We start from the raw sequence: 23,306 nt of genomic DNA, 5'->3' as shown, positions 1-23,306 counted from the left end.
TGCTGGAAACACAATAAATTTAGTGATTGCTGGAAACACTGTCTACAACTCTAAAACTCTTTTATTCTTTTTGCTATACATAACACAATACCATACAATAAAATACAGTACATTAAATCAAGTACTCAGTGTGAACACCAAAACTGGTATGTAAAGACATCAATAATCATTAGTCACATTATGTCATTACCAATGCCATTGTTAGTAAGCTCATATATTTCTATTTAAAAATAACATGCAAGAAACCACAGCTTCATCTGTAGCAGCACACGGCTTCCAGGAGCTGAGATGCCTCCAGCTTACCCCTCTTATCTCGCTGAAGATTAAAGTTTGGTCCTCGCAGGACACCGTGGAAGCCGGAAGTATCTGCTAAGCACATAGAGAAAGTGTGAGACTCTGCAGCCCAGACAACTAGTCAGTGCCTCCCTGTCATGTCCATTCATGCAGCAGATGGCTGCCTGTAGGTCTTACGTCCCGAATTTGAGATGCAGCAGCAGGTATGCAACATATGCATTTAAGCTTTAAAAACTACAATTCGAAGTACTGTCTGCTAGCCAAGGGCATGCTGGGAGTTGTAGTTCCACAGATGCTGGAGGGTCAAAAGTTGCTCAAGCCTGGGTTAACCCATCCTATCCCCGTCCTATGACCTCTGAGAGGGTTAAAAAAATGTGTTGTTTTTTTTTTATTGCTAGACAGGTTTTTTATAATAAATGATTATATATTTGTGAGTTTTGCAAGAAGCTTGTGCACCCTTCTAGTCTGACTTGTATGTTCATGCATTCCTTTTCTAGTGACATGAGGGTAACTGGACTGGCTGGTTTCTGCTGAGCTGACTAAACACAGACCTGTAGCTCACTGTACCCAGTGGGGAAAAATGAAGGCAGTGAAACCTAGCAGTAAAGCTCCCGATGATGAAGAAGAAGAAGAACGCTCTCATGCCGCCTGGAGCCTTGCAGTCTTCACTTGTGTGTTTGGAGTGTACATTAAAACTTTACACCCATCTGTCCCAGGAGGGGATTCAGGTACAGTGATCATGCTGGGAGTATATTAACAGCAGCGTTACAGTGGATGGCAGCAGATACTCTTGTCTGTTTGATGTTTTATAGCCATAAACAAATTTAACTGAAAACATACATCTTTTACACATTCAATAAATATATATCTTTTCATTTCTTAATACATGAGTATCTCATACTTGCCAACTCTCCCGCAGCTGACAATTTTCCCGCATCTGCCCACTTCCTAGTGAAGTGGGCAGATTTCAAGCCTCCATGATGCAATTCCCTGGGAATTGAATCATTTTTGCCCCCCAATATGCTTGACATATATGCAAATCACAGCATCTCTTATGTTCTACAAAAAAACCTTTTCCAAGTAAACTATGTACATTGTTTTTTGTATTATACCTGTGTCATAGCTTATGTTAAGCACACATCTACGTACATATTGGGGTATATCTGCGGAGTTGCCATAGTTGTGTTACTATTGTAAGAATTATGGAAGAGCCAGATTTTTCCTATGTAAAACCCACAAAACAAAAATATATTCATTCATTCTATGCTCACAAAAGAAAACTACATTTATCTTAAAGAAAAAAAAAAAAAAAGTTTGATGAACCCAAGGCTCCAATACTGCGAGGTACTGAACAAGTAGATATTATAATTGTCATTAATTTTAAAGGAGCCTCAGTGTTCATCGACAGACGGAGTAAAACAGGGAAAGCATCAAATGATGACTTTCCCAGTAAATTGTACCCTGTCTTTTCATGTCTGCAGTTGTTTTGCTTAGCTTGTATGTCCCCTTTCTATGTTTGCACTGTCTGTTGCTGCGGAACACTGCGGCACCCTATAAAATATAAGCTGATAATAATAGTGTCCAGTATAGCGACACACTTGTGTGGCCAAATTGGAAACTGATGATGTTGCTCAGGCCCAGAGAGAGAGAATCGTTCCCTGTGTGGCCATCTTAACTGGGATAAGTGTAGACAAGATGTTTAAAAACCCAATACGTTTAGTGGAAATTAGGGTGAGGTAGCGTTCCCATTAGGTGGGTTGAGGTGTGAACGACACAGTGATCACTGAAGTCTGTGCTTCTGTAAAAAATAATGGCTTAGCAACCTTCAGAAATGAAATCCCATGAAACCAACGTTCCAGCGTCTTGTACAGTCATTCCGACCTTCTTGACAAAAAATCTGTGCAGGGCTTTTATTACCACTGACCCTTTTCTGGAATATTCTAGAAGGTTACACCTTCTTTCTGTCAGTTGTAAGTCCCTTTGGTAATAGTAAGCTGCTGCAAAATTATACTAGGGTCACAAATAAGACTTCTTTTAAGTGGAAAATACTCCTAGTATTGTTTCTCCTGTCAGCGTCACAAATGTTTGTCACCTGTTTTTCCCAAAATATAGTGACCAGAAGACCTCTTGGTCATCAATAATTGTCCTATTCATAGACGTAGCTTTTAGGTATCAAAGGCATGGGTATTCTGCTATCTCATTTTAACACATTTTAAAGGGCAGTATCTCCATTCTTAATTAGAGTCTAGCATTTGCTATTTTGTTTCTTGCTGAAAACAGTGGGCCTGATTCATTAAGGAAAGTTAAGCAAAAAATTGAGTAGGTTTTCTTACTCAAGTTTTCTAGACAAAACCATGTTACAATGCAAGGGGTGCAAATTAATTTATTATTTTGCACATAAGGAAAATACTGGCTGTTTTTTCACGTAGCACACAAATACTTTATACTTATACTAGCTTATTTGTACACTGAAATGTAAAGTTGATCTAGAACATGCCCTACCCCAAATATAAATCTACCATCAAACTTTTCTGGTTTTGTCTCAATGTTGTCTTAGCAGCTATATATCAAGCCTTTTTTGAGGCTTTGTGGCCCACAAGCCAGCCCTTGCCATTTGTAAACTTCTATACCTGGGACGTGAGTGCATTTGATTTTAACTGCATTTTAATAGTTTGAAGCCTATAGGTCAGTGTAGGACCTGTATACAATGAGATGCAATGAATGAACTAACCAGTCCCTGGGCATAGTCTCAACTCTGCTATCCTGAGCACTCCTGATAGGCTTGCGCAATCGATGCCAGACTTCTGGCACTGAATTTATGGTGCATTGGTGTCAACAAGCAAAAGAACATGAAAGATTAGCAGGGTAGCTTTTGGCCATGTTTGGTCGTAAGACCTCATCGAGTATGTCTGCTCGGATTACTAAAAGTTTATTTTTGTGCCTTGGATGTTGTAAAACGCAGTATTGGTTTTCTGTATTTCAATAAGATATCACCACCTACAACCATGTTGGTTTTATAGGTTTTTGTTTCTTTTTATAAACATAGGTTGTAAAGCCTGCTCACTAATGTATTTTTGGATTTTCCTCCATGAACTGAAGCTAGCGATTGTGATAATAGTAGAACTCACACGTGGGACCAAGAGGGCTCATGACAGTTTGCTTGGATTAGCATTAGTCTTTTGTGTCATATTAAATAAAGAAAAAGTTAGCAGTGCAATTTTAAGGGGCATATTAAATTCTTTGTTTTCCGCGCAGCGGAAAAACTATTATCGTTAATACGGTAATAATTAGCTTGATTTCAGCTTGCGGCTCAGGGAACTGCGAGCTGAAATCCAGCGAGAAGATTACCGTATTAACTGTTTTTCCGCGCATTATTACCGTAATGACGGTAATAATGCGCGGACCGCGAGATTTTCGGCGTTTCCGCCGAGAATTGAATATGCCCCTAAATGTTTTAGTGATTCAAAACCATTGTTGTAGAATTCAGGAGTTTAGTCAGTTAAATCTAGGAACCAGCAGAATCTTTTATGGGGCCATGGAAGATGTGTGTCTTTTGCCTTTCATAGAAATAACTCCCAAAAGTCATGCCCTTGTAATTCTTTCTCTGAAATATGAACATTTTATGTATGTTTTTGTTTTAAAGATAAATTAGAGATGCATAAAATCCACCAGACTGTGCTGAAAACGTAAGTGAATCCAAACCTTAATAATTAAGCATGAGGGGCCTAATTTATAAGTTCTTTGATGATATTTTCTCCACCTTTCCAGAGTCACAGTGTTGAAGCCCATGATTGGAAGAAAGCAGTAGTTAGGATAACATATTACCCCTCCCCCTGAGGCTGTATGGTGTAATGTTCCGTGGACTGGTCACTGTCAGATACAAAATTGATGCTTTACATCAGGAGAAATTTATTATTGCTGTGTTATAGCAGCATATGCCGGTATCTTAAGGTATTTGCAGAGCCCATTTCTCAAAGCACTTGAGATCAAATCCCAAACTGAATCTCCTGGCTTCCATGGCATGAATACTACCTCAAGAATATTGACATATGTTTCCATACTTTAAAAAATAAGCATAGAATAGACCATACTTGCCTACTTTCGTAAAGCTCTTTCCGGGAGAGGGGCGTGACTGGAGGGCTGGAGGGGGTGGGGCTCGGCCAACTGCGTCATTTTAGCCCCGCCCCTGTGACAAATGTCGTTTTGTCATGGGGGGCTGGGCCGAAATGTCGTGATTCACCGCAAATCGCGTCATATAGTGGTGGCAGTAGCGGGATGCGGGAGATTTGCCAGCTCTCCTGGGAGTCAGTGAGACTGATACGAATTTCGTGAGTCTCCTGGACATTCCGGGAGAGTTGCAAAGTATGGAATAGACTGTAGAGGGGGAATTCAATTGGCCGTGTTACTGTCGAAAGTAACGCGGCCTGCGCACTATTACTGTTAATACGGTAATTTCAATGCTAGATTTTTGCTTGCGGCAGAACTCTGCGTTAAAATCACCATATTAATGGTAATAGTGCGCAGGCCGCATTACTTTTGACAGTGGCGCAGCCAATTGAATTCCTCCCAGGAATGTTTTGTTTTGTCTGAATTTTTTTTTTTTTTTTTTAAGCTATATAATTTACATTTTTTACGTTGATAGTAAATCCAGCAACAAGGTGCAATTTTGTGACTTGGCAAAACTGGATAGTGCTGCAGGGGGGCAAATATAAAATGTGTAGACAGATAGTTAGTAGGAGGGCAGTTCCTATCTCGCCCGATGTTGCATGTAAAGCAGGTGATAAAGCAGTATTTTCCTGGCATGCAAAATAAAAAAAATAGATATATTTACACCCCTTGCATTGCAACCTTTTAAATTTTAGACCCTTTTGTGTTCAGTTATTTGAAATATATTTCTGACATGCAAAAACTGTTCCTTCCTGTAAACCAATAACATTTTTTTTTTTTTTTTTTTTTTTAAAAACCCAAAACAAAATCTTTTTTCCTCTTGAAGGAAAAAAAAAATCCATAAAATGATTTCATGCCTGTTTTGTTCTGTTTGATTTATTCAGACGGAGCTTTTTTTTGTTGTTGGAGTAACCATGCAACTGATTTGCTGGAAATAATTGTAGATATAACAACCACTTTCTGCTATTGAAAAATATTACTGTATGTCAATATTCACAGTGCACAATACAGCAAGCCACTTTTGTGTTTTCAGATGTAATTATTAACATTACGTTTATTTAAATAATGCATAATTACCGTGGGCTGGAAAGATGTTACCTGGAAAGAGCCTGGCAGAAAATTGGTGCAAGTGTATTGTTTATGTACATTAAGTCTAGAGTTCATCCACTTCCCAGGCTCACAGATAATTACTACCTGCAGTACTGTGCTGTCTGTACTGCAAGTTCACCTGAAGCTTCCTTTCCTTTTCAGTTGTTATTACTATAACTGATTGCTAGCTCTTGGGGGTTACTGTACACTATCCATTTTTCAAAAAAAGTATTAAAATGCAAAATGTAATCTGCAAGCTAAAGACCCAATCTGCCGAAATAGCTATCTTTTCTTCTGTGGCCCCAGTAGCACCAATCAAATTAAACACTAATGTCTGTAATGATTACCATTATAGTACTCTGTTCTCTTCTCTACTCCCTGCTCGCTTCAACATATTGCTTATTGGCCCCCTACCCTCTTATGATACCTGCTGGTATTAATGTTTTATAAAGAGCAGGTGCTGGCAATAAGAAACTGACTTATTAACCAGGGGGATGGGAATATTTTGATTCATCTGTGAGGAGGGGGACTAAAATTAATAAATGGATAACATGGGGAACACGTTCTACAAATGGTTTGATCAACTTTTTTGGAATTTTATTTTTTTTTTTTTATATTTTTTTATTCTTTATTAATACAATAAGCTGCTTTTTTGAGTTAGGGGTGAACTTCATTAAATTAAGTTATTTTGCAAGCAATTTCCACTGCTCTCAGTTAGCATAATCGACAGCCAACCACCTGCATTGACATCCTTAAACCGGGCTGTATTTACTTTCAAGCTACTCCACCTGTTCTTGCTGAAAAGGCACTGGCTGGGATGAATAACTCCTGTACCTTTGCATCCTCTTTGTTGCTGTGCACTGGGCGAGTGCATGGAGGAGGCACTCTGAAAGAGCTGCAGTGCGCATGCATAGTAATGAGATTTATTATGACCATGCGGGATATGCACTGCTCCCTCCCAGGCTCTGTGTAGCAGAATACAAGTCCCATCAGTGGTGGGGGTAGATGAACTCTGCTCTGTTTTTAGAGTACTGTTCTGTTGCATGTAAGAAACAATTCTTACATACAGTCATGGCCAAAGTTTTGAGAATGACACAAATATTATTTTTCACAAAGTCTGTTGCCTCAGTTTTTATGATGGCAATTTACATATATTCCAGAATGTCATGAAGAGTGATCAGATGAATTGCAATTCATTTCAAAGTCCCTCTTTGCCATGACAATGAACTTTATCCCAAAAACAACATTTCCACTGCATTTCAGCCCTGCCGCATAAGGACCAGCTGACATCAGGTCAGTGATTCTCTCGTTAACACAGGGTGAGAGTGTTGAGGAGGACAAGGCTAGAGATCACTCAGTCATGCTGATTGAGTTACAATAACAGACTGGAAGCTTTAAAAGGAGGGTGGTGCTTGAAATCATTGTTCTTTCTATGTTAACCATGGTTACCTACATGGAAACGCATGCAGTCATTATTGCTTTGCACAAAAAGGGCGTCACAGGCAAGGATATTGCTGCTAGTAAGATTGCACCTAAATCAATCATTTATCGGATCATCAAGAACTTCATGGAGAGTGGTTAAGTAGTTGTGAAGAAGTCTTCAGTGTTGATTCCGCTGCGGGATCGGGGCACCACCAGTGCAGAGCTTGCTTAGAAATGGCAGCAGGCAGGTGTGAATGCATCTGCACTCACAGTGAGGCGAAGAATTTTGGAGGATGGCCTGGTGTTAAGAAGGCCAGCAAAGATGCCACTTCTCTCCAGGAAAAACATCAGGGACAGATTGATATTCTGCAAAAGGTACAGGGATTGGACTGCTGAGGACTATGGTAAAGTCATTTTCTCTGATGAATCCCCTTAGATTATTTGGGGCATCTAGAAACACGCTTTTCCAGAGAAGGAAAGGTGAGCGCTACCATCAGTCCTGTGTCATGCCAACAGTAAAGCATCCTGAGACCATTCATGTGTGGGGTTGCTTCTCAGCCAAGGGAGTAGGCTCACTCACTATTTTGCTAAGAACACAGCCTTAAATAAAGAATGGTACCAAAACATCCTCCAAGAGCAACGTCTTCCAACCATCCAAGAACAGTTTGGTGACGAACAATGCCTTTTTCAGCATGATGGAGCACCTTGCCATAAGGCAAAAGTGATAACTAAGTGGCTTGGGGATCAAAACATCAAAATTTTGGGTCCATGGCCAGGAAACTCCCCAGACCTTAATCCCATTGAGAACTTGTAGTCAATCCTCAAGAGGCGGGTGGACAAACAAAAATCCACAAATTCTGACAAACTCCAAGCATTGATTAGTCAAAAATGGGCGGCCATCAGTCAGTATATGGCCCAGAAGTTGATTAACAGCATGCCAGGGCGAATTACAGAGTTCTTTAAAAAAGAAGGGTCAACACTGCAAATATTGACTCTTTACATAAACTTAATGTAATTGTCAATAAAAGCCTTTAACACTTATGAAATGCTTGTAATTTTACTTCACTATACCATAGCAAATCTGACAAAAAGGTATAAAAACACTGAAGCAGCAAACTTTGTGAAAACCAATACTTGTGTCGCTCTCAAAACTTTTGGCCTTGACTGTAGGTGCTGTTCTCCAAAAGTAGATCCCTGCAGAAGCTCCGTGTCTAAATATGTGTTATCATCGTAGAAGGTGTGAAGGTTCAGTGCTCTGCAGCGCCGTACAGTAGGGAAGACAAGGACATACGTGAAACAAGAACAGACAAGGCAGACAAAATGAATGGAGACATGAAAACAAAGTGTATGGAGGACCCTGCTCATTAGAGAGCTTACATTCTAAAGGGAAGAGGGCACAGCTGTAAGAAGAGGAATGTGGCTCAGAGTGGAGATTGGGATAGTTGTGAGGGTGCATTAGTGTGAATAGTGTTATTGAGGATAAGGTCACCTTTAAAATAGAGATGGGTTTTCAAAGAGCATCTAAAGATTTGAAGACTGTGGGAAAGTCTAATTGAGCTTGGTAGGGAATTCCATAAGTGTGGAGCAGCACAGGAGAAGTCTTGTAGGCGGGACTGAGGTTGTTATCAGAGAAGAGACAAGGCTCAGGTCAGAGGTAGATCTAAGAGGGAGGGAGGGAGAGTATTTTGTTATGAGATTTGAGATTTATGCAGGGGTGTTGTTGTTGAGGGCTTTGTAGGTAAGGGTGAGTAATTTGAATTTGATTCTGGAGGACACAGGGAAGAGATATAGATTTGGGTGTCATCAGCGTAGAGGTGCTATTGGAGGCCAAATGAGCGATTTAGTGCACCATGGGAAGAGGTGTACAATGAAAAAAAGTAAAGGGCCACGAACAGAGCCTTGTGGGACTCCAACAGAGGGTGGGAGTGGAGGGGAGGATGTGCCAGAGGTAGAAAAAATAAAGGAACGGTTTGGTCGGTAGAAATTGAACCAGGAAAGGACTGTGTCACGAAGGCCAATGGAGAAGAGGGTGATCAACAGTATCAAAAGCAGCAGAGAGGTCTAGGAGAATGAGTATGGAGAAATTACCATTAGATTTTGCAGTAAGTGAGAGTAGTTTCAGTGGAATGTTGGGGCGGAAGCCTGATTGCAGAAAGTTGAGAATGGAATGAGAGGAGAGAAAGTGGGACAGGCGGTTGTACACTAATCGCTCAAGTAGTTTGGAGGCAAAGGGGAGGAGAGAAATAGGATGGTAGTTGGAGAGAGAGGCTGGATCGAGAGATGTTTTCTTTAGAATAGGTGAGATGAGCGCATGTTTAATGGAGGATGGAAATGTGCCAGTGGAGAGAGACAGGTTGTAGAGGTGAGTTAGTGGTGGTCATGCAGTGGAGGAGAGGGAGTGGAGTAGTTGGGAGGGAATAGGATGGACCGGTTGTAGGGTGAAATGAAAAGATAAGTGCAGAGACTTCGTCTTCAGTTACTGGTGAGAATGAATTAAATGTGTATTGGGGATTGTAGGTAAAGGTGGGTGGAGTGAGTGGAATTTGGCATGAGTAAATATCTTGTCGATTGGTGTCAATTTTGTTTTGAAATAGGTGGAAAAATCATGGGCAGTGAGGGAGGAGGTGCAGGTGTGCAGAGAAGTTAGTTGAAGGTGGCAATGAGGTAATGTGGGTTAGAAGACTGGGTGGATTTTAGAGATTTGAAGAATGTTTGTTTGGCAATTGAAAGGGCAGTGCTGTAAGATGAAAGGATGAATTTAAAGTGGAGGAAATCGGGATAGGAATGAGATTTCCTCCAGTGGCACTCTGCAGTGCGAGAGCACTTTTGCAGATAGCGGGCCTGTTTGTTGTGCCATGGCTGGGATTTGTATTGTCGGAGACTATATGTAGTAGCTGGAGCTGCATTGTCTAGGGCTGAAGTGAGTGTTTTGTCATAGAAAGATGCAGTCTGATAAGGACAGGACAATGCAGTCTTTGGAGAAAATAGTTGTTTTTTATTGAAAATGAGAAGTGGATTGGGTTAAAAGTACTTAGGTTTCATTGTGTATGTGTGTATTTGGGTGCTGGGGGAAGGGCATGAGGTAAGGTGAGGCTGAAGGAAAGGAGGTTGTGGTCGGAGAGTGGGAAAGCTAAATTGGAAGACATGGTCAAGGGATTGCCCATCACAGAGGGTGGGAGATGATGTCCATTGGGAGAGACCAAAGGAGGAAGTAAGTGAAAGAACTTTAGTGGCAGAAGAGACAGTAGGGTTGTCAATGGGCATGTTGAAATCATCTAAAATGAGTGTAGGCAGGTCAAAGGATAGGAAATAAGTGAGCCAGGCCACAAAGTTGTCAAGGAATTCTGAAACTGGACCTGGGGGGCGATAAATGACAGCAACACAAAGGTGGAAAGGATAAAATACACGGATAGTGTGGACTTCAAAGGAAGAGAATGAGAGGAAGGCTTCAGAGGGTATGACTTGGACGGTGCAGCTCGGAGAGCGTAGAATGCCTACTCTACCACCTTGTCTGTTTCCGGGTCTGGGAGTATGGCTGAGGGAGAGTCCCACATAGGAGAGAGCTGCAGGGGATATAGTGTCAGAGGAGGTGAGCCAGGTTTCTGTAATGGCAAGGAGGTTGAGGTAGAAATGAATAGATCATGGATGGATGTAAGGTTGTTTCAAACACATCTGGCGTTCCATAGTGCACAGGAGAAGGGAAGAGAGGGCAGTGGAGATATATGGATAAGGTTAGCGGGATTGGAAGTACGGGATGGATGGAAAGGTTTGGGGTGCAGCGAGGAACGTGAGCAGATAATGGGGATTGTGCGGGTCCCAGGGTTAGGCGAGATATCACCAGCAGCCATGTAAAGGAGTAGGGTGAGGACATGTGAGGAGGATTTGTGGGTGTGCGGTTTATTTCTGTTTATGTAGGCTGGTGGGTTCATGAGACAAAACAGTTCATGTGTACAGACTAACGAGGAGGGATGTAGTGAAGGGGAAATGATAAACTAGGAGGGAGGAATAGGATGATGGAGAAATAAAATGGAGTTTGGAGAGAAGTATGGTGACAGTGATTTGAGTAGGTGCATGATGGAGAGATGTGAATGAATGTGTATTAGTTAGGGTTGGTAATAGACTAGAAAGGAATAATTGATCCAAATTGTGTGGGGCAATGGAAGAGGTGAAGGATACTTTACCGCACCCTGGCTGGGGTTAATGGAGTAGGCAGTTTCTGCCACGACGAGGGCCAGGAGGATGCTGATAGTTGTGTGCGGAAGGTCCAGCAGCCAAACAGAAATAGTAACAGAATTCACAACTGAGCTCAGTGAGTAGCTGAACAGATGTTGAAACAGCAATGACAGTTGAGCTCTGTTGGTCCCACAGCAGGACAGAGATGGTAGTTCTGTAGATCCTAAAACAGTCTTGTTTTTCTGTAGGAAGTCGATCCTCAGTGCTGCTGGGACGTTTCCAACAGTATTCATTAATATCTAAAGTGTTATATTTGTGAGAATAAAGAAAAGTGGGAGCTTGGGCTAAGAGCTAACAGCTTACTCACTTACTTACTTAGGGTGGCCTCTAATATATTTGTTTCATAGTAGGGGGTGCATTTATACCATCAAGATCTGACATCTTTCCCCAAACTGTCCTACCGTACACCTCACAGTGACTGTAAGGAAGTGATCATTTTTGCATGCATGATATTTTTACAGAACCTAAGAGATTACAGAATAAGAGATTCCATATCTGTATTGCTGTTCAATGTGTGTCCCACAATGACATAACTTCCTTTTATCCTGTTTGGTCATGCAATTACTTATTTCACTGCACAAACACACACTGGTCTGGTATATGGTGGAATGCTATATCACCTCTCTTGCTGCCTTCACTGTAAAATTATCAAATCCCATTCACTTACATTTTCCACATTTATATAATGTGTATATATAATGTGTATGTATGTATGTGTGTGTGTATGTATGTGTGTATATATATATATATATATATATATATATCTGCCACTACAGATAAGGTTTTACTAACGAGCCCCTTGCAACACGCAGCTGTTTTTCCCAGTGCACTGCTAGTTCTGTATCGCGTGAATTTACTTTGCCAACTTAAATTGGTGGCGGATGGCATACTTGCCAATTTTTTTTTTTTTTTTGGCTGTTGTTTTTTATTTTTTTCCCCCCCTCTTGGTGAAGTGCCACTGCGAATCTGGTCATTTTTGCCAAAATGACTCGATTTGCGGCGAATTGAGAGGGCAGGAAAATGGCCTTCACTCCGGGGAGTCCTGGACACCTACCTGGAATGCGGGAGTCCCGCTTTTCTAGGAGAGTGGGCAAATATGATGTACAGGGCTGCGAGCAGCAGGACCAGTCACAAGCCGCAATCTCACGATGCACGTTGGTTCTGTCTAGGTGAAGTGACCAATTAGTACAATCTTTTCCGTGGGCGGAAGTGCAGTGTTAATATGCTTTCATTGATGCTTTTATGTGTATATGTACATACGTATAATAAAAATATATAATTTGCCTCATTTCTTAAACTCAAAGAAAAGTGTGTTTTTTGTTTTTACATTTGATTAAACTGAAACAATAAAACACGCACTATATTTATGAAATGCTTCTCGGTTAAACAAAATGGGAGGAATTTCTAAGAAAATTTCATGCTGCTAAATCTCTCTAGATTTATTTTTATCAAGTCAAATTAATGCAAAATCCCAGTGCAAGCCTTTGAATTTGGGAAACTTTGGAGGAGGGTCATTCCCTAATGGTAATTATTGGTTTTACATTTATTTTTTCACAGGGGAGCTCATCACAGCCGCATATGAGCTTGGAGTAAGTATTAATTTTATTGTTTAATCAATGCTCTCATTAACAGTTTTAGGAATTAGGGAAGTTTAATTAAGCATGGAGCAAAGTAGATTAATTTATTTTCAAACCACAGTTTTTCTAACTTATAAGTACAGTATGTGACAATTTACTTTAAGTTTTAAATCCAATTAAACAAAATTATAAAGCAAAGCTTTTACTGTATATACATGGCATGGCTTATTAGCAACCCAAAATGTGTATAAGCTAGGGAGAATAAAATAAATCGGGTTAACAGTTTTAATAAGTTTTATTATTTAATAAACTTAATTATGGTGTCCTGATCCCTTTAGGTAAGACCCAAAGTCTGTTATAGTGGCACTAATCTGGAGACAGTGTGGTCTTTGCATTTATTAATCAATATCGGGTTTTGTGGAGGACGGACCCTTTCTAAGAAAAAGACTGATTTGACACAAGAGGTTTAAATGGCAGAAAATTGTACTTGTGTGTTTTGAAGGGCTGTTTATATTAATGGCAGTATCGAAAACGCCTGTGTGGGATAAATCACACACTCACTTCAAATGTTCACATTGTTGCATGTAGACGTGCATCACTGCTACTAATAAACGTGTCGGCTTTCTTTTCCTCATGTGTTTTCATCTTGCAGGGATTTTTGTCCATCCTTCTGCTTTTTAATGTTTTGTAGAGGCAGCCATTTTGTGTGGTCAAACAATTTTCATAAGAATGCAGCCTGTCATGTGACTGGGAGCTAGTGACATCACATGTGTAATTTTGGTAATGGAGAAATTGTTTAGGCAAACAATATATATTTTTAAAAAACAAAACACGAACAAGTAGAAACCTGAAAATAGTGAGGTAAGTAATTAAGGACAGAGGGCACATAATGGCTCCTGAAATCAGATGTCTGTGATAGTGAAAAATTGTCATTAGTTAATCATAATTAAGGTGGTTTGGACGTAAGAGTCTCACATTATTTGTGTCAACCAAAGTAATTGGATTAATAAAAAATTGTATATTTGCTCAATATGGTGCATCTGTTATGTCTGTATTCTGTTACTACAGAAATATAATGTTAAGAATTACTTTCTTGAATACTAAGGCTTTTCATTAGACTAAATGTATCTGTTAAAATGCATTAAAGATTGATGATTGTTGGTCTCATTTAGGGGAAATAGGAATAGCCTTGAGTTACACATTTTACAAAATATGTATATTAGTCTTTAAACTTGTACTGAATTTTTTTTATCTAGAAATTAATTTGCTTCGTTTTAGAAATGTAACAGAGTAGACATGTATTCCAACAATTAAAACCACAGTACACTAAATCTTTATAGCCTGACATGTTTCAAAATAGTAATCCTGGTTCTAACATCCACAAACCACTACAGTTGTTATATAGACCCTCAGGATTATAAATGCACGTAGAGTAATTAACAAGTGCGTTGAGGTTTATCTCCCTTAAGATCAGAGGCACCAAATTCAAACACACGTCATCTAACATCTATACAAATGTAGTATATCAAATATTAAGCAATCAACATTGTGTTTTAAAAGTCTATTTGATCTTAAGTCTCCTTTAAGGAAAGTCCTTCCAGCTGATTGAAGTCTTATCTATGGTGGGAGCTGCAGTGATAGCCAGAGCCATATCTAGATATTCTGGTGCCCCCCCCCAGGCAATAACGCAGTGATCACTGGTCAAGACATGGTCAAGAGTTTGAGTTGTACAGACCAATTATCAGAATGGGGAAGAAATGTGATCAAAGTGACTTTTACTGTGGAATGATTGTTGGTGTTGGGTGGTTTAAGTATCTCAGAAACTGTTGATCTCCTGAGATTTTCACACACAACAGTCTCTAGAGTATAGAAAATGGTGTGCAAAAGAAAAACCATCAAGTGAAGGGCAGTCCTGTGGACAAAATTGCCTTGTTAGTGAGAGAGGTCAGAGGAGGATGGGCAGACTGTTTCCAGCTGTCAGGGAGGTGACAGTAACTCATATAACCACGCGTTACAACGGTGATATGCAGAAAAGCATCTATGAACACACAGCACATTGGACGTTGAGGTGAATGGTCTACAGTAGTAGAAGACTACACCAGGTTCCACTCCTGTCAGCTAAAAACAGGAAACAAGCTACAGTGGGCACAGGATCACCAACAGTGGATAGTTGAAGATCAAATAAACATAGCCTGGTCTGGCAAATCTCAATTTCTGCTGCAACTCTTGGTGTAAACATCATGGATCCATCCTGCCTTGTCAAATGTGTAGGCTGGTAGTGGTAGTTTAATGGTGTCGGAAATGGTTTCCTGGCACACATTAGGCCCATTAATACCAATTGATCAGTGTTTAAATGCAACAGCCTACCTGAGTATTGTTGCTGACCATGTGCAGCCGTTTATGTCCACATTCTACTCATCTTCTAATGGTTACTTCCAGCAGGTAAAAGCGCCATGTCACAAAGCATTCGTCATCTCAAACTTGTCTCAGGAACATGACCGTGACTTCTGTGTACTCCAATGGCCTCCACAGTCACCAGTATTCAGTCCATCTTTGGGATGTTATGTGACCGGAGATTTGCAGAATGAATGTGCAACCAACAAATCTACAGCAGCTCTGTGATACGACCAGGTCATCGTTGCCCAAAATCTCTAAGGATTGTTTGCAGCACTTATATTATTAAATTATGTTTACTTACATTTTATGAATTATTTACCAAATTTTCTAATTTTTATTACTTCAGATCATTTATTTTGATGGCTACCAAGTTCACAGGGCAGCAATATATTGTATTTAGCCTCAGTTACAGTGGCGTTACAATGTGTTTAACCCATTCTTCACATTTTATATTCTTACATTACGGAGTCAAATTGGAGGGAATCTTGCCATTGATCCATACAAAATATTGACTAAAAACTTAAAGATATTTTTCCTAATTACAAATAAATTAACCGAAAAAAACCAGATGATGATTGATTACATGTAGTCACCATCCTTGTTTTAATACTTGGTAGAGTAACTGAAATTACAACTGTGAGTCTTTTTGGCAAGTCTCTATCAAATATGACATTCTCGCACATTCTTATTTGCAATATTGCTTGAGCTCTAACACACTGGACAGAGACCGTCGGTGAATGCCAATTTTCAATTGATTTCACAGATTGTCAATGGGCATTGACTATCAGAATCTTCCTTTGTTTTGTTATTTAAGCCTCTCCAGCACTGCTTTTGTTGGATGCTTTGTTTGGGCAATTGTTTTGCCAAAATATAAATCTTCTCCCAAGTGCTGGGTCTCTTGCAGACTGCAGCAGACTCTCAAAAGTGTCTATCTTGTTCCATTCATTTTAGCTTAATTTTTTATTTTATTTTATTAGTTTACTAGTTCTCTTTTCCTCTTAGTTGAGGTAAAAAAAAAGTTTGACCTCTACCAAGTTGTTAATCAACACACATGTGGAATAATTAACTTGAGCCTATATAACACTAGTAGTAGTTTGTGATTGTCAGACCCATGATGAAGCTCGCTCATGTTGAGTTATAATGATTCTGTAGTGATCACTCTGCAAAACTTTAGTTAATGGAATAAAGAAATCCTAAATAAATTGAATTTGGTAAGATTTGTAGCTGTTTATTTACTTGGTCATTTAACTAGTTTATCTTTCATGTTTATATCAGGTTGCTCATCCTCCTGGATACCCCCTGTTTACTCTACTGGCTAAACTAGCGATAGTAGTGCTGCCCGTCGGCTCCACTGCTTACCGCGTCAATCTACTGTGTGGTCTTTTTGGAGCAGTTTCTTCCTCTCTGTTGTTTACTACAACATCCAGGTACCTGACACTTTTTTTTTTTTTTACAATTTTTATTATTTAATACAATTTGAATTAAATGTAGAATGATTTGTACTATGTTTAGTACAAGCCTAAAATTACTCCAGTACTATACATTTATCTTTCGTTTCGCAGCAATAAGGTTTTGGGCCTATTTATTAAAAAGTCATTTTGGGACAGCGCATCTGACAACAGGCTGTCCCGGCAATAACTATGTGGTAGTGACAACTCTGGGTTCTGACCAGGAGACCTTACTGCTCATGTGCAGCACATGCATAGAGTCTGTTTAGTTAGAGAAGGGGGAGGAAGACCATGAAGCCTACCGGAATCCGAAAATTCCTCTCTGCGATGCTCTCTCCAGAGGATAGAGCGGCTAGAAGATGGCATCAGCAATAGGGGACAAGCTATCCGAGCTTTTTGGGGCTTGGAAAATAGGTTCAGGCCACAGTCCCCATTGAGAATATTGGGGACTGGTGTATTCTGCGGTAGTTTGCCTAATGCAGGAGATATGTTAAATAGCCTCATAACTTAATAGAGACTAAACCATGCGGAAACAGATGTTTCTGCATGGTTTTAGGCTTGTTAAATAGGCCCCTTAGCGAGCTATAGTTACCATGCTTTATCTTATTCTGAAGGCTCATTATAGCTTGGCCATGGTTTGTAGAAAATGTCAGATGAAAGGTGGCAGCTGATCTCCTGTTACATACTATAGATGGTTTGGAGGAGCTGCAGAATTCGGCACACAGGGGTGGGAAGGACCATACTGTTACCGGGGAAGGAGCCATGCTGTTCAATAGTTGGGGGGAGATTTTGCCTTTCAAGATGGACAGCACATATAATTTTTCCGAGCCCTACTTTCAAATTTCTTCACAGAAGGGCTTACTGAAAGATGATGCTCTCGTCTTCAAGAGTATTCGCTTAATAAACGCACATTTGTTCTTTACATGTCTAACAGACAGCCAATAGATGAGACTGAATAAGTTGGTAGTGCAAAGAAAGTTTATTTTCTTGGTATGAAGAGGAAACAAATGGCATCTACTTGTCTTGTGTATCAATTGAAATACATAACATTTTTATTTTGTGACTCCTTTAGCTACCAAAGAGAATGTACATTTTATTATACTTTAGTTCATTAACTCATCATGATTCTATTTCGTACTGTCAACTGCAATTTTGTTTGGACTACTGTAGCTTGTTTGATCAAGCTTTAGCAGTCTTCCTGCGCTTCTATGTAAATAACTCACACTTAGAACATGAGTACACAGAGGACATGTCTTTTATTCAACTTACAACTAGTGATTTCTGTCCTCTTGTGGGAGCTGCAGTTATGTGCAGTATTAGAACATTCATAGGGCATGACCAAATTGTAGCCAGTCAGTATCCTGACTATCACAGGGTTATACAAACCTGCAGCCAATCAGAGCATTCAAGTGTTTACAGTGCTAAACCAACCTGTAGCCAATTATGGCACTGGAACATTCACAGGACTGGACCACCCTGTAGTCAATTAAGGCATGAGAATGTTCACATTGTTATAGCAACCTGTAGCAGAGTTATATATGTAGCTTTATTCAATTTTAACACCTAAGTACAGGATCCATGTCCCATTAATGGAGCTGTGAATGTATGTAAGCAAGTACACATGCAGGTTAAAGTTAAAAGGACTTGCAAAATGAAACTCATCCTTCACAGTAAAAATGAAAAGGTACTTTTAATAGTCCTCTAAAATTGGTTATGATCATATAAATTGTAATAATAAAGTATGTGGGAATATATTATTTCCACGTTAACGACTTTCTTTGATTCATACACATTTTTTTTGTACGTGAAAACCATACATATTTGAAAGCTAGAGATGTGATGTGTTAGTTTATCGCCACATTAGCCAATCTTACTAATTGGGACTATAGCTTTGATGGTGCTTTTAGTGAGCTGCCAAGACAGCCCTGCGAGCTGCCACAACTGCCAGTTTTGCTGTCTCTGTGATGTGCACGCTTAGTGACCCATGAAAACTAGATCTTTCTGAACTTTTGTTTTAAACTTCGGCTGAACTTGACCACCCACTAAAATAAGAATGTCTTCAAATGACAGATTCCTAAATGATGCCAAACCCACAGTCTACTTTCTACTACACTATTTCCCTACGTGTGGTTTTATCATATTACTCTTCACATGCATTTTATGGGAAATTTCTCACACTGAGTATTAGTAGAAGTTCACATTTGTGCTAATGTGCATAATAGGTGCAAAGAGACAGTTCTGTAACTTCTTTATCATCCTTATCATAGTTTACTTGGTAGTTAGGGTTGGCATTACCCATGTTCTTCTTATCCGCACACATGCCCGTTCACACCTCTGCATCCTAGGCAAACATCCGCAGGCTGTAAATCTACATTGCAGAAAAAGATATTCAAATGTTATATACCTACAAAGATGGGCAGTGTGTGATTTTTTATATATTAGAAATAAAATGCACAACTCCACAAAACACAGAGCTGCAATACAAGTATAAGTTTTCTAATATAGTATTAAATGCCAAAACAATATTGTTGTATTAAGAAAGTTGAGACTTATGGGAGCAGACTTGAAGTTGCTAATTGTCCTGTCTTTTACAAGTACATGACTGAAATTAACATGGAGTACAGTATTTACCATAAATGGGTGAAGTTATTTAAACATCCCCTCTCCCCCCCCCCCCCCCTCCTCTCATATATAACCTTGTCTAGAGAGCCTGCAGCTGGTTACTGCCATAATAACACAGGACAGCAACATACATATATAGTGTGGGTAACCTAATTGCTCAGTGGTGTTTTGGAAACCTTTAGCAGTCAATCAGTACAGATCCTATTATGGTGGTGTATATTCAATCACTGAACACCTTAATGAGCAGTCATGTGACATTAGTGAGCAGGACGTCCAGAAAATTCACACATTAAAGAGAACCTGAAAATGGTGTTTTAAAAGTGGTTTAATTAGTCTCTAGTGCATTATGTAGGTGTCCTAAGCAGCAGGAGCATAGGAAAACCAAGGTCTTGTTGGTGAATCCCTACATTGCATGAGGCACTATGTGAACCACTAATAAAACCAAATGTGACGGGTTCTCTTGCCTAATTGAAATGTAGAATTATTAACACAAATACTTGTGTTCATCTCTAAATGCCTGAGGCATTATTAAAACGATACTTTCCAACTTTTTTTCTCCCCTTGAAGGGCCTGTTTTTCACTGCAGAGGCGGGGCCAAAATGTCAGAATTTGTGGCGAATAGAGTCATGGAGGCCCCAATCCCGCCCTCTTCACTAGGAAGTGGGGAAGATGCGGGAGAATAGCTTGCTCTCACTGGAATCCAGGAGATCTACCCGGACAATCCGGGACAGTGGGATTTAAACCCTGTTTGTTCTGGCAGAAGCTCATGTGATCATTCAGAGCCAGTGTAGTGAAAGCTGGCGACATTTCATTACAGGACATGTCTCAGGAATACAATGAGCTTGTTCCTGCCAGTACGTGTCTGTTCACTCTAATTAATACTCATAAATATTCATAGCTGCCCAGAAGATCGCTAAACTCAGGCAGACACTATACAGTTGTAAATATAAACATATATGTTTAGTTATATACTGCACTTGAGTGTAGATGACAGGTACCTTGTCCAGTTCTTTCCTTTAGCGCTTAAAGGTGCATAACTACATAGCAAAGTACTTTCCTAAAGCATTCCTTCCCCCCCCCCAGCTCTTCTGTTTCTCTGACAGCTTTAGCTGAAAACAGAAGGTGTGTGATGGAGGACCAATCACAAGCCATAATTTTTAATTGGTAATCAAACTCACACACCCACTCCGCCATCTTTTAAAGTTGGTTAACAAAATTAATTTGATTTTGATAAGCAGAACCAGGAAAAATTGCTCCAGGAAAAAAGGCTGCAAGTCGCAGACCCCAAAGCTCCAGTTAGAAGGAGGGGCACCGTAGAAGAAGTATTTTACTAGGTGTTAGTACAGCTTTGAAAAGGCAATATTTTGCAACACACTCGCACAATGGGTTGCTATGGGTTACAGAACATAAAGCATTTTTCTCTACTTCCTTGGGTTGTCTTGTTTTATTATTGCAAATCTTTGTGTGTAATGTCAACAGGGGCTCTGCTGTGCTCTTTGTACTGGATACAATTGTATCCAGAGAGCTGCTTCATGTATATCTCAGGGCATTGGTAAAATAAACAACTGTGACCGATGCTATAAATACACTGCTTAAAGGCACAGGGAAAAAGGTAGAACGTTAACTCAATATATTTAGTAAAATTTGCACCGTCATTCGTTTAGAGCTTTTTATATTCAAATATACAGGCTAATAAAGTAAAAAATTAATTGTAAGCTGTGCTCAATAGATGTAGGTATCATTCTGTCAACATTGCTTATAGTACAGCCCTAAATGAGACAATCTAATTCTAATTAAATAATTTATCAGCTCATCTATTTTTATTCAACCATGTAAGTAGATAGATATATAAATGTAAGGTCATGATCTTTCTTTCACATGAAAAAAAAATAATTATTTTCTATACTAAATTTAAATGTTTTATAAAATTGCACATGTTATTTATCAGTTTTCCTAGACAGGTGATGCTAAATATTAGGAATACCCCCCCCCCCCCCATATATGTAACCTAAAATAATTGGTGGAATAATGGAAAGTGAATGTCTTGCTTTTTTTTTAAAAAAAAAAATTGTACCTATCTCATAGACCACTCTGATAGGTTTTTAATGTTGGAAATTGTTATTTTTTGGACATCTAACCCTTCCTGGAAGAAAAAACAATTTGAATCACATGATCCTGGGATTTTGTTAACCTTGCTCTGCTTTGATGTGGACATTTTTCAGACTCCTAACCTTAGTCTGACCCGTATTTGAGAGGATTATTGTGCAAGATACAAACAATTTCTAATTCCTTTATGCTGCTCAAAGTAGGGCATAGATTATAAAGGAATGCCTACGCTATAAATGTTCTATCAGATGGGTATTTATGATTTTGCCCTTTATCTACCAGTTAAATGCAACATTTATTGTATTGCATATATATCTTACGGTGGTGTTTTTAACCATTGCAAAAAATTAATGAAATGGATATGAACATAAATGACCATACTGAACTCTGTGGTACACAGTAACCGTCTTTGGAAACAATCACAGGGTTTACAACCTGAAAAATGTGTTTTTATTGTTTTTAAATCTATTTTACCTTTGTTTTGTTACATTTCTAAAGCCATTTAGGGATGTGCTCCATATGTAATATGTAAGTGATTTTTATTTTGCTGTTTATCCTGTATTTTTTTTTATTAAAAAAAGTTTTTCAAATTTTAAAGTAGCTGTAACTATTGATATGCCTCCTGACAATTATATTTTTAGATATTTTGTCCATAAAAATGTGTAATAAATTCATTAGTAAACTTGCTGGTTTTTTTTTTTCCTTTTATTTCGTATTTACAATATTTCATATTTAATCGTCGACCCAGCCTTACCCTTAGCCTTCTTTTTTTTTTTTTTTTTGTTATGCAAATTTTAAATGTCCTCTGCAGCAATGCATGTAAACTGATCAGATAACTGGTGTTGTCTGAGACGCAACCTTTTGTCAGACCTGACAACAATTGATAACGCCATGCCTCCTGCCGATTTAAATATGAAAATAGTTTTAGTATGCTGAATACAAATAATTGATGAAGTACATGTCCTTGGGGAACATCACAGTTCAAGTGGCAAATTTGTCTTGTCAAACAAAAGACAGCCCTCGGTAAAGAATAAACCATCTCTATGGTAATAGTGCTAACAACGCCCTATTGATTGAGTGGAAGAAGACATTATACAATGTCAGTTGGGTTGTTACAATTTAATTTGTCTTGTGACCTGAACTTAACCTCCGGAACCTTTCTACTGTGAGCATAAATTCACCAGCAGGGCACGTTTTCTGTAGACATTACAGTGAAGGATTAAAAAGAGAGAGAGAGAAAAAAAAAGATTGTGTAATAACTATACCTTCTAGCAACTGTGACTTTTGTGTGCGAGATGTGCCATGACTCAATAACCAAATCAAGCAAGGTTTTTTTTATGTTTTAGCCAGACAAAATAGGACAGGCAGGATTGCAGTTTCTGCACAAAATTACTTGCCGGAGCGGGGCTCCTTTTAAATAGTGTAGATGTCTAGCAAGTAAGCATCCGGGATTCAATTGTGGGCTGTTCCTTTTAGCTAAATATAGGTAAGAAAAGGGAGATGCTCTGCCGATGTCTAGATAATAGTCTGCGGATTTTCAATAAAGTCTGCAATTTCAGCAAGCCTGATTGGAATAGTATAACCTATAGGCCAAATGCATTCAGTACGTGTGTGTGTGGGGGGGGGGTGGGGGGGGGTGTGGGGGGGGGGAGGGTGTTTATCGGTAGCTTTAAATCAAGCTTTAGTTCCTAAGTTTGGAATGTGTTGTAAAATACAGGGTACTTGGAAACAGAACGGCAATTCCCTGGAGCATGTTAAAATGATAAAATGCTAATATTTGGCACAAATGGAAAAATATGGAGGCTATAAGTGGTACATTAAGCATACAATGCTAGCTAGTACTTAATTATGTCCAACTAGTTGGCATACACCGTAGAAATGTTTTTTTTTTTTTATATGTTATAGAATTAAGTATTCAGTGAAGTTGGGCCCTTGGCTCTCTTCCGACCAG

The 23,306-nt window shown here is 39.2% G+C and overlaps 1 protein-coding gene across 1 annotated transcript in view; it reads left to right on the top strand.

Annotated features, from left to right (window-relative positions):
- Positions 1-360: 360 nt before the first annotated feature.
- The window catches only part of TMEM260 (transmembrane protein 260), a 64,827-nt gene continuing 41,881 nt past the window's right edge, over positions 361-23,306 (top strand). Inside the window, exons 1-4 of the mRNA XM_075193579.1 lie at positions 361-497; positions 792-1,022; positions 12,763-12,794; positions 16,455-16,606. Coding sequence (XP_075049680.1) covers positions 875-1,022; positions 12,763-12,794; positions 16,455-16,606 — 332 coding nt within the window. The 5' untranslated portion in view covers positions 361-497; positions 792-874. The remainder of the gene's footprint in view (positions 498-791; positions 1,023-12,762; positions 12,795-16,454; positions 16,607-23,306) is intronic.

This window comes from Mixophyes fleayi, chromosome 12, assembly GCF_038048845.1.
Source record: "Mixophyes fleayi isolate aMixFle1 chromosome 12, aMixFle1.hap1, whole genome shotgun sequence".
In the NCBI taxonomy this organism is placed as follows: Eukaryota; Metazoa; Chordata; class Amphibia; order Anura; family Limnodynastidae; genus Mixophyes; species Mixophyes fleayi.
The sequence above is the reverse complement of the archived record's forward strand: the minus strand, read 5'-3'. Positions and strand labels throughout refer to the sequence as shown.